The sequence below is a fragment of the Ailuropoda melanoleuca genome, chromosome 15, assembly GCF_002007445.2.
Source record: "Ailuropoda melanoleuca isolate Jingjing chromosome 15, ASM200744v2, whole genome shotgun sequence".
Taxonomy (NCBI): domain Eukaryota; kingdom Metazoa; phylum Chordata; class Mammalia; order Carnivora; family Ursidae; genus Ailuropoda; species Ailuropoda melanoleuca.
Genome location: NC_048232.1, coordinates 65,408,452 through 65,420,675, shown reverse-complemented (window position 1 = coordinate 65,420,675; position 12,224 = coordinate 65,408,452). Strand labels below are relative to the sequence as shown.

Sequence of the window (12,224 nt, the reverse complement as noted above, 5' to 3'; positions counted from 1 at the left end):
AGAATATTAACATTCACATCCTTTAGCATTGTTCTACCTGTCGTATTGCTGATGACAAAGTATACAATTAAGCATGAATGTGTACATGCATATATACCATCCACATACGCGCGTCACACATATACCCTAATGCTCTTTGGTCTCTGGCTAAAATGATAGTTGATTTAGTGTAATTGTTTACTCATATAATACAATGGAGATTTGACTTCAGTCCTTTCTATTCATCACTTTTAAGTAATCAAACATTAATAATATATACAAATAGCTGATCTACATAAGTTTTCATTATGAAATAGGTTCTTTGGGTATAATGTGCTGATAACACTGTGTTGATTTTAGGATTTCTGGAAAAGATTCCTTTAAACTGGCTTTTTGTTTTCTACTGACAATTTTTTGTATGTGGTAATACATGCAGGTAAAATTTAAAAGAAACACACTTACAGTGAAAAGTAAGTCTGCATTCTACCCCTGTTGCCAAACTTCCAGTTCTCCCTGGAGGTAGTCACTATAATCATTTTCTCTGGTGTTCTTTCAGCTAGTTTTTCTTCTCTCTAGGTAGTATTTTAAAGCTTTCCTTACATATATTGTGTGTGTTTCTTATTATATTTGTGCCTAAGTGTTATGGGCTGAATTGCACACACACACACCCCAAATTCATACTGAAGTCCTGGCCCCCAGTACCTCAGATGTGACTGTATTTGGCCATGAGCCCTTTAAAGAGGTAATTGAGTTAAAGTGAGGTCATTAGGGTAGGCCCCAATCCAATATGACTGTTATCCCTATTAAAAGAGATTACAACACAGGCACAAACAGAGGGAAGACATGTGAAGAGACAAAGAGAAGACAGCCAGCTACAAGCCAAGGAGATAGGTCTCAGAAACCAACCCTACTGACAGCTTGTCTTAGAATTCTAGCCTCCAGAATTGTGAGAAAATTAATTTTTTTAAAGATTTATTTATTTTAGTGTGAGCAGGGGGAGGGGGTTAGGGACAGAGGGCAACCCAATACAGATTTTGGTTCTGGGAAGTAGGGTGCTGCTGTAACAAGTGCCTAGAAATTTGGAACTGTGAAACCAATAGAAGCTGGAGGAGTTTTGAGATGCAAGCTAGAGAAAGCCTAGACTGCCTTGAAGAGATTGTTGGGAGAAATATGGATGCCAAAGGCAATTTTGGTGAGGGTTCAGAAAGAGAACTAGAAAAGCTGCATATAATATAATATATAATATAATATCTTAGAGATACACAGATAGCTTTGTGAACAGAATGCTGATAGAAATAATTAACATTAGGAGCACCTGGGTGGCTCAGTTGGGCATCAGACTCTGGTTTCAGCTAATGTCATGGTCTCATGGGCAGTAGAATTGAGCCCTGCTTGGTGCTTCATGCTTGGTGCTCAGCAGAGAGTCTGCTTGAAGATTCTCTCCCTCTGCCCTTCCCCCCACACATGGGCGCTCCCTCTTTCTCTCAAATAATAAATCTTAAAACAATAATAATAAAGGGGCACCTGGGTGGCTTAGTGGGTTAAGTGTCTCACTCTTGATTTCAGCTCAGGTCAAGATCTCAGGCTCCTGAGATCAAGCCCCGCCTCAGGCTCCACACTCAGCAGGGAGTCTGCTTGGAATTTTCCTTCTCCATCTGCCCCTCCCCGTCCCCCCACCCCTCCACACACACACTCAATACGTGCATGCACGCTCTCTCAAATGAATAAATCTTTAAAAAAATATTAAGCATTAAAGGTGCTTCTGGTGAGGTTTCAGAAATGAGGAACATGTTACAGTACTGGTAGCTAGAGGAAAATGAACCTTATGATAAAGTGGCAAAGAACTTGGCCTTGCGTTCTAGTGTTTTGTGAAAAGTAGAACTTGTAAGCAATGAACTTGGCTATTTATCTGTGGAGATTTCTAAGCAGAGTGTTGGAGACTTGGCCATTTCCTCTTACTGCTTATAGTAAAATGTGAAAAGAGAGATAAATTGAAGAAGAAATTGTTAAGAAAAGTGGAACCAGGACTTGAAGATTCTAAAAATAGTCACCCTATTCATATTGCAAAAAAAGAGAAGGTGTTTTCTGGAGAGACTGTCTTGGGTGTGACTGGACAACCATTTGCTGAAGAGTTAGGGATGTGTGATTTATGGATCCAGTCACCCATCTGAACAGAAGCCCGGATGGGGTTATCCAGGAGAGATCTGTAGAGGGCTCGCTTCTGATGGCCTCCATCCTCTGAATTCAGGGAAGGCAGTAAGATTTCTGAGAATTTTATATCAGCAGAAATGTTGCCAGCTTGGAGTGAAGGGGACATAGATGGGATGAAATGAAGAAAAACTGTCAGACTTGGTTGATTCTTCTAGATGGGTCAGTGGAGCTATTCAGTTTCAAACATTTGTTATCCTTCAAAGAAAGGGAAGAAAGATTCAAAGATGGGTCAGAGGCTGGCAGGGCCTCCTCTGCCACCGGGGCCCAGAGAACACAGGCCCAGGGAACAGCTCTGTTTCCTCAGTTCCAGAGAGGATGAAGCCACTACTTTTCAGTCTAGTAAGAAATAGTTGAGTAAAGCTAAATCCTGAACATCGCTTTTAGTACAACTAAAGTGAATTTATGACAGATGTTATATAATGTGACAAAGTCAGAAATAATTTCTGTATTCTTGTCTATTGATAGAAAAAGCAAAAGTCAAAGTCAATGCATTAATCTTTCAGACTCTCAAGTCCATTTGGAGAAAGTTTTACCTTAAATGCAAATTAACCTTAATATGTAAGAAACCGCCACTGATGAATAACAGTCACAAAATTCTGGAGAAATCTTCTTTCCTTCTGAACAAATGCAATTCTTTTGTCAGTTTTTACAATACATTGGTAAAAGAATGTGTTAAGGGCTACAGTGACGTATTTGTTAACAGATAGGGTTACCCTTATTTAAATTAATAAACTACTCCTGATCTGTATCAGAATTGTCCTGGTTAGTCTTCAGTGTCTTTGAAAAGTGAAATTGTTTAGTATTGAATCATTTTTTTAAATAGATATTTTCAAAATATATAAAAGCAGAGGGAATAATTTTATGAACCCCTGTATAAACTTCATCAGTTTTCAGTAATTGTCAGTGCACAGCCAGTCTCATTTTGTTTATTCCATCCTTCCCCCACCCACCCCAACTGGATTAATTTGAAATAAATCTTAGCTATCATGTGACTTCATTTATAAATTCTTCAGTAAATATGTTTTATGAGTATAATTGTGAAAAGGCATCTTTTTATTCTGGCAGGACATTTTGGCAATTAAAACATGGCAACCATAGAAGAAATTGCACATCAAATTATTGAACAACAGATGGGAGAGGTATGTTTGATTTACAGTTCATTTGCGGATCCATCAGACCTATTTAAATCAAATGTATAGGGGCGCCCGGGTGGCTCAGTCGGTTAAGCGTCTGCCTTCGGCTCAGATCATATTCCCAGGGTTCTGGCATCAAGCCCCACATCAGGCTCCCTGCTCGATGGACAGCCTTCTTCTCCCTCTCCACTACCTGTGCTCTCACAAGCACTCTCTTTCTCTCAAATAAATAAATACAGTGGTTTTAAAACTCAATCAGTTAGGGGCGCCTGGGTGGCTCAGTCGTTAAGCATCTGCCTTTGGCTCAGGGCGTGATCCCGGCCATTCTGGGACTGAGCCCCGCATCAGGCTCCTCCGCTGGGAGCCTGCTTCTTCCTCTCCCACTCCCCCTGCTTGTGTTCCCTCTCTCACTGCCTGTCTCTCTATCTATCAAATAAATAAATAAAATCTTTAAAAAAATAATAAAACTCAGTTAATCAAATGTATATGCTAGGTTCTGAAGGTACAGAAATAAAAGATACTCTCAACTTTAAGGTAGCTTTAAATCTAATGGGAAATAGTCGAATCATCCCACAGTCACAATACAGTGGTAAGGGCTATGATAGATGATTGTATAGAGTGTTATGGGAGTGCAGAAGAAAAACAGCTAATGAAGAGTTATGGAGCAGTGATGAGACCTGGAACAATTATGCCCTATTCCTTAGTAAGAGGTACCATAATCCAGAGGTTTTTAAAGGTACTATCTAGGGACTCTTCAGAGAGTCAGCAAGGTCAAAACTATTTTCATAATAATACTAAAATGTTCATTGCCCTTTTTTTTCCAGGGGGCTACCTGCCATGTAATGATATGGTATGTGAAACATATCAACATATAAAAGATGTACATCACTCAGAGGCTCAGTGTAATATTATAAAATCACTGACAAGTGAAGGATCCATTCAAATTGCAAGATAGAACAATGGATTTTAATACAGTTTCTGATTTCACATTGCAGCTAGTCTTTAAAAAGCTACCACTTGTCAAGTTTGAACGTGCTATCAAAGAACTACCACACGTTGCATACACCTAAAGCTCTTTTCTGAGAAATGTTTGTCAGCCATTAGAATTTTGTTTACTTCACAGTAATATTACTGATAGAAATAATCCACAGTGAAGCCTACAACAGCTTAAGCTTTACATGGTAAAATTTGTTATGAATGAACTGATTCAAATTCACATCTTATAGGTAAAATTGAAAATTGTTAGGGAAGATGGTGATGGAAATAACCTATGTAAAATAAAATTGGCAACAGTGAAAAGTACACCCAGAAAAATAGGACATGCTGGCAATAATGGTCAACAAAGAAAACTCAAATTGGCAGCAGCTATAATTGGTACAGTTCTGTTCTAGACAAAACTAATTAGTAATTCAGAACTTTGTTGTCAATTTTGCATAGAACAGAATCTTGAAAATAATTTCAGGGAAATGGGAAAAAGTTGGAAACAAACCAACTTTGCCAGTTTAAATTTGAACCAAGGTATTAAATTGGCTTAATGACTTTACTCTGTAAAATATTTGTTCAGCAACAACAAAAGCCCTCAATGCTGGGCTAGTTCTCTTCATTCATGAACTTGCTCTTCCCTAGGCTCCTCCAACTCAGTGGATAGCAGTCCTGTCCTCCCAGTTGCTCAGAGCAAACTTTGGTGGTCATCCTTGACTCTTCTCTCCTTATATTCCACATATAGTCCATCAGCATATGTTGTCACATTTCCCTTCATAAAATATCCCAAATCCAATCATTTTTCTTCTCCAGCATGGCTACTACCCTGTCCCCTGCCAGCATCTCTGCCCATATATAATTCCCAGATATTGCCAGTATGTGAGCAATAGCATCCATCCTTTCTGGTCTCCCGTAATTCTTCTCTTCAACGTCACAGGCTAGTCTACACACTAAATCTAGAATTTTTGAAAAAGATCTTATGCTCTGCTCTGTGACCTTCCAGTGGATTTTCATTTCACACAGGAGGAAATCCAGAGTTTATAGTCCTTACGAAGCCCTGTGCCATATGGCTCCTGCTGTCGCTCAGATCCCATCTTTTACCATAATCCCTTCTGCCACTCTCTGTCACTCACATAGCTCTCTTGCAGTGCCTCTTGCCTCAGATGTGTGAAACACACTCTTCCTGCCCCATGGCCTTCTCCCTGTATCCCAGGTAGAGGATGCACTTCCTCTAGCTGGTCCTGAGCTTTGGTCTGCTACTTCACTCAGGTCTGTGCAAAAATGTCATCTCCTCATGGCTTTTGTTCCATCAGTGACTCACCATCTCTACCCTGCTTTATTTTTTCTTTGTAGTACTTGATACCCTCTGACAATATTATTTGCTTGTTTTTTATCTGCCTTTCCTCACTAAAATAAAAGCTTTATGAGAACAAAGATTTTGTTTTGTTTATTGCTATATTCCAGGACGCAGAACAAACAGTGCTTGGCAAATGGAATGCACCCAATAAACATTTGTCTAAATGGAAGGTGGGAGGGAAGGGGAAAGAAGGAATCAAAATAGTGAGGTTCAAATGTTTTTATTATTGTACCTTTATTTGCACATTTGTTTTTCTATAGGATGGGATTTTGTGGGAGTAGAATTGCTAGTTTAAAAGGTATGTATGTATGTATGCGTATTGTATTGAATATATATGTAATGGTATGCTTTCCTAGCTTTGTCTGAAGGTAGGAGAAAATTGTGCCCTTAGAAAAAAAGAAAAAAAAAAAGATAAGTGGAATTGATTACTAATTTGACATGATTGTGTTAGATTGTTACCGAGCAGCAAACTGGCCAGAAAATCCAGATCGTGACGGCACTTGATCATAATACACAAGGCAAGCAGTTCATTCTGACAAATCACGATGGCTCTACCCCAAGCAAAGTCATTCTGGCCAGGCAAGATTCCACTCCAGGGAAAGTTTTCCTCACTACTCCAGATGCAGCAGGTGTTAATCAGTTATTTTTTACAACTCCTGATCTGTCTGCACAACATCTCCAGGTAAATAACTTTAGAGTGTCTTTTCATCTTACACTTGAAAGAATTAAAAAGCACATCATAAGTATAAGTCCTAATGTTAAGACATTACGTCCTACATGGTCTGTAGGAAAAAAATGTTGCATAAAATTATGTGCTGTGCAGATTATCTGTGGTGACTGCCCTCTCCTATATGCCACTGTACTTTTCCTCACACACCCTCACATCCATATATTTTCTAGGGTTTCTTCGTTGCGTATAGTAAGATCCACTGTGACTAGTTTGTCCAGGAAGGTGTTTCATAAAGGGTATAAAGAACTCACAGAATTACTGGGAAGGCTGAAGCTACAGCTCCAGGTCAGGTTTCCAAGAACAACCACTCCGACGTGCTGCAGAACCAGCTTCTAAGAGCCCTGCTGCTTCTGCACGGTTCGGAAGCTGCCAGATGAGGAGCCTCTGCTGTGGTAGCAGCACTTCCCAAGACCACGCTGCCTGGGCAACAAGAAGCTGCCAAATCCAGAAGTCGGTACTTGGCTGCATCTTTGTCACTTTGCCTCCTTGGTTGTCATCTCTGTCTTCCATGATGTAGCAGACAGTTTTATCCCCACCGTCTGCTCTGACACTGGGAGTCAGTCAGTGGTCTAGATTAACTGCACATCATTTTAATTTTTGCTAGTTATGTATTTTTCAAAGAGTTAAGGCTCATACACACTGCATGCCTGTGATTATGTAGATATTATCACTGCTGGTTGCTGTGATTGAACACAAATCCAACAAACCCTTAAGTTTGCCTTTGGAGACTTCTTGGTGGAGTGCCTGCTTAAAATTGACATTCTCTATTTTGTGATGAAAACCTGATCAAAGAACGTTCTTTTAGGATTGAAAAACTAATTTATAAAATACAGAATTTTGCTTGTATATCCTGATAGATTGTTTATTCTTCTAATTGCATTATTTATATTTCTTTTAGAAACAGCTAGTAAAAAGTGGATGGGATTTATAAGGAGTTACTTTATCAACAAGACAAGTCACTAAAAAAATTTATAACATCATGAATACCTTAATTTCTTTTTATCAACAGATGTGATTTTTTAGAACAGTTTTACAGTTACAGAAATATTGAGCAGTTAGTACAGAGTTTCCATATAACCTCTCAACACACAATTTCTCCTATTAACATTTTACATTAATATGATACCTTTATTATGATTAGTGAACTAATTTTGATGTTAACTAAAATCCATAGATGTTTTTAGCTTTCCCTGATTTTTATTCTTTTTGGTTCCAGGATACCATATTACATTTAGTCATCATGTCTTCTTAGATTCCTGTTAGCAGTGACAGTTTCTCAGACTTTCCTTGTATTTGATGACCTTGACGATTTTGAGGTGTACTCGTCAGGTATATTGTAGAAGGCCCTGCTATGGGGACTTTGACTAATGTTTTTCTCATGGTTAGACTGGGGTTGTTGGTTTTGGTGAGGAGGATCACAGAGGTTAAATGCCATTTTCATCACATCATATCACGTGTACTTACTATCATCATGTTTTATAACTGGTGACATTGACCTTGACCATCTGGCTGAAGTAGTGTGTATCAGATTTCTCCACTGTAAAGTTATTTTTTAAAAAAAAATAATTCTCTGTTTTAAGAAAAAAAGATAATGGCACTTTGCCTACTCTATGGATCACCTCTCAGGGCAAAGAAAAAGAAATAGGTCTAGGATAGAATTCCCGTGAGCCAAGAAGATTGGATTTCTGACCTAAAGCATGTGAGCAAGTCCCTTAATCTCTCAATATTTCTTCTACACTTAGGAATAATAGCAGATAAAAGATTAGCACCATTCACAGTAGATGTGCTATTAAGGAAAAGAGTGATGCCTTTCATAGATGCTTTCAAAGGACAGCTTTTTTTTGTTGTTGCTAAGTTTCTCTTAAAGACTAATTTTTATCATGATACAAGAAGAAATGACGCCATTGTAACATAGCAAGGGACAGCTATGTTAAGGACTGTTTGAAGTTTTTAAAATCAGAATTACTCCTGAAGGCATTCACACCCCTAAGAGAAGAAAAAGAATCAAAGTGGAGGGTTATTTTGTGGGTTGTTTTAAAGCCAGGGGAAGATGATATGGTGAATGCCCTATCACATTTTTGGGATTGAATTAATTTGTTCACGTTTCAAGAGATTGAAAGGAAATGATGAAAAGGTTGAAGAGGGTTTGTAATTTGCCCAAGGCCTTTCCACCCAGTTGCACTAGCTTGCTACCGTTTATCAGAATCTGCAGTCCAGGCTGTCTATGACTACACCTGATCCAAATCTTAGACAACTCACTGATGAAAAGTTTTATCAATCACTTCCATAATTATAAGTAAATAACTCAAAAAAAATTTTAACTACTTTTCTATTTAAAAAATTAAGTTATCTTGGGGCGCCTGGGTGGCACAGCGGTTAAGCATCTGCCTTCGGCTCAGGGCGTGATCCCGGCATTCTGGGATCGAGCCCCACATCAGGCTCCTCCGCTATGAGCCTGCTTCTTCCTCTCCCACTCCCCCTGCTTGTGTTCCCTCTCTTGCTGGCATCTCTATCTCTGTCGAATAAATAAATAAAATCTTCTAAAAAAAAATTAAGTTATCTTTATATGCTGTTATAGCTTATTTTTCCATGTGAAAAAAATGTTGAGCTGTTCAAAGACGTGTCATGATAGGGCTAATAACTGCTGCAGTAATTTGATGTAAGTAATCAAATCAAAGTAATTTGACGTGTTGAATGAATAACAAATAATAAGTGCTTAATAGGTAAGATACATTAGGTACTCATGTATTTGAGTACTTAACAGTGTTTAATGAGATTGTTATGGAACAAATTTAAAAGGTATTCTTCCTATCTTTCCTTTTAATAACATTGAAATTTTTACTTACATATAAAGAAAATTAACAATAGTTTAATTGATATATGTATTATAGAATTCAGAGTTTCAGAATAACTTACAAGAAAGAAAGCAATAATTAAGATTGTTCTTTTATGTTTTACTTAAGAGCATTATTAACAAATTATTGTTTTGTTTTTTGTTTTGGGGGGTTTTCTTTAGCTCTTAACAGATAATTCTTCCCCAGACCAAGGACCAAATAAGGTTTTTGATCTTTGCGTAGTATGTGGAGACAAAGCATCAGGTAACATTTTAAAAACAACCTTCTATATGTGTTGTGTTATTAAAATAACTAGCACACTACCATGTTTCTTCTTCTGAAAGTAAAAAGAAAAGAGCATGTTGTTTTTATGGTTCATATTTGAAGCCTATAAATTTAACTGATTTTTCCCCCAAAGCTTTTTATTCACCTAAAGATTTTTTTTTTACTTGAATGCAATTTAATTTGATCTTGCAGTAACATAAAATGCACATTTTGAAGAATTGCGAAAAATAGTTTTGCTTTAAAAAAAAAAAAAAAGATTTGCTCATTTATTTGGGTGGCAGGGGTGGGGGGTAGCCAGAAAGAGAGGGAGAGAAACTCAGGCAGACTCCACGCTGAGCACGGAGCCTCACACAGGGCTCATTCTCATGACCCTGAGATCACAATCTAAGCTAAAACCAAGAGTCAGGGTCTTAACCAACTGTGCCACCCAGGTGCCCCAAAGAGTTTTGCTTTTTAAATGTGAACTGAATATGTGGAAATTTTTCTTGAAAGTAAAATCAGTTTTGTGAAAGGAATTGCTTAAAAATGAGTTGTGGTCCTTAATAACACATAACATTAAGTTGTTAACTTACCTGCTGAGCCCTGTTGCTAGTACTATTACTAGTACTCAGGGTTATGTCATTTTAGTTACGTTCTTTGTTACTTTATGCGAGGAAAGCACCTGTGTTCACTCATATATAATCTTTAGTCTTTTCTATAGCTTCATTGCAAAAATCTCCACTACAGCTTTTCCCAGAATATGTTCAATTTAATAGATGTTGTATCAAAGAAAGGGCCTGTGAAGTGGTAGGTTAATCACAATGTGACAGATTTCTCCAGAAATTTAAAAAGTGGAACCCACAATGAGAAGAGATTACTATAGGAGTACCTGGGAGGCTCAGTTGATTAAATGTCTGACCCTTGATTGCAGCTCAGGTCATGATCTCAGGGTCATGAGATTGAACCCCATGGAGGCTCTGTACTGGGTGTGTAGCCTGCTTAAGGTTCTTTCTGTCTCTCTCCCTCTGTCCTCTCCCCCCCAAGAGAATACTATGCTCAAATACTAATTGATATATCTTTTTTTAGAGCAGAGTTTTCAGAATAAAATATCCTTAAATAATATAGAAAAGAATTATAATTTGTAAGTGATCTCAGAAGTGAAAATACTTTTTACTTATAGTATTATGGGTTGTTTTGCTTTTCCTCTTGCCGAAATTTTCCATATCATTGTTAAGGTTACTTTACAGAATTAAAAATTCAGGGGCGCCTGGGTGGCACAGCGGTTAAGCATCTGCCTTCGGCTCAGGGCGTGATCCCGGCGTTATGGGATCAAGCCCCGCATCAGGCTCCTCCGCTATGAGCCTGCTTCTTCCTCTCCCACTCCCCCTGCTTGTGTTCCCTCTCTCGCTGGCTGTCTCTATCTCTGTCGAATAAATAAAAATAAAATCTTTAAAAAAATTCATATTATTTAATATAGTTATCAAAGAATATGGTTGTTTCATTCTCTGTTTAGTAACTCTTAAAAATTATTTTCATGTCACAAACTCAAAAATCTCTGTTTCATCACATATATTCTTGTTACTTAAAGGGAAGCAATGGGCTTATTTCCATTTCTGTTCTAAAATATGTGACTTCTGTGTTTTCTTAAACATCTTGTCTCTAGGACGTCATTATGGAGCAGTAACCTGTGAAGGCTGCAAAGGATTTTTTAAAAGAAGCATCCGAAAAAATTTAGTTTATTCATGTCGAGGATCAAAGGACTGTATTATCAATAAACACCATCGAAACCGCTGTCAATACTGCAGGTTACAGAGATGTATTGCATTTGGAATGAGACAAGACTGTATGTATTAGCTTTAAAGGAGAAAATAATTTTAAGAATTCAGGCAACCTCTAGAAGTGTATCAAAATTAACACAATATGTCAATATATGTGCTTTTTAATTTACAGTTTTCCAGCTAACAGTTTAGAAATGTGTATACATATGCATGTATTTTTTATTCGTTCAACAACATATCGATTGAGTGCCTATATGCTGTGCGTGTATGTATGTTTGAAGATGGTTTTTTAAAAAAGCACAACTAACTAGATAACCAGTTTAGTTTTCAATTAAACTACTAAGTAGGGTCGCTGATATTGATTGAGCTCTCGCCATGCCTAACTCTGTGTATAGCATAAGAATTAACTTATTCTCATAGCAAAACTCCATGCAGTAGGTACTACTCTTACCCATTTTACATTTGAGTAAACAGATTTAGTAACTTGCCCAAGGTCACATAACTAATAAGTGGCGGAACTTGGATCTGAATCTTGGCAGATTTTTTTTTCTCAGAAAATGTACATTTAACAACAAAACTATGCTATCTCCTAAGTATCATGAAATAAAATTCCTATAAAATAAGTGATATATACTACCTGTGTTTTATAAACGAAGATTAAACAGTTGAATTACTTCTTAAAAATCTCCCTGCCCTTAACTAAAAAAAGATTTAACTTTTTGTGGCTATTAGTATTGTTTTCAGTTGGTCAAATTTTTTTTTTTTTAACTCTCACATAGATAGGTAAGAGACTCCTAACTTCAGTTTTTCCTTCTTGACAGCGAGCTTTTAAAAAATAAGAATTTCTTTACATTTCTGCCACAGCTGGGTCAGGGAGAGAAAAGAGAACAAGAGATGTAAATTAGTACTCTGAAGCAACTTTATTGAAGTTAGAAATAATTTTTAAAGATTAAGAAT

The 12,224-nt window shown here is 37.4% G+C and overlaps 1 protein-coding gene across 3 annotated transcripts in view; it reads left to right on the top strand.

The window, feature by feature from the left end:
• NR2C1 (nuclear receptor subfamily 2 group C member 1) overlaps positions 1–12,224 on the top strand; it is a 45,251-nt gene that overhangs the window by 8,168 nt on the left and 24,859 nt on the right. For all 3 annotated transcript variants that reach the window (XM_019799676.2, XM_011225013.3, XM_002919243.4), the window contains exons 2-5: positions 3,256–3,329; positions 6,113–6,343; positions 9,408–9,489; positions 11,153–11,332. In XM_019799676.2, coding sequence (XP_019655235.1) covers positions 3,276–3,329; positions 6,113–6,343; positions 9,408–9,489; positions 11,153–11,332 — 547 coding nt within the window. In that variant the 5' untranslated portion in view covers positions 3,256–3,275. The remainder of the gene's footprint in view (positions 1–3,255; positions 3,330–6,112; positions 6,344–9,407; positions 9,490–11,152; positions 11,333–12,224) is intronic.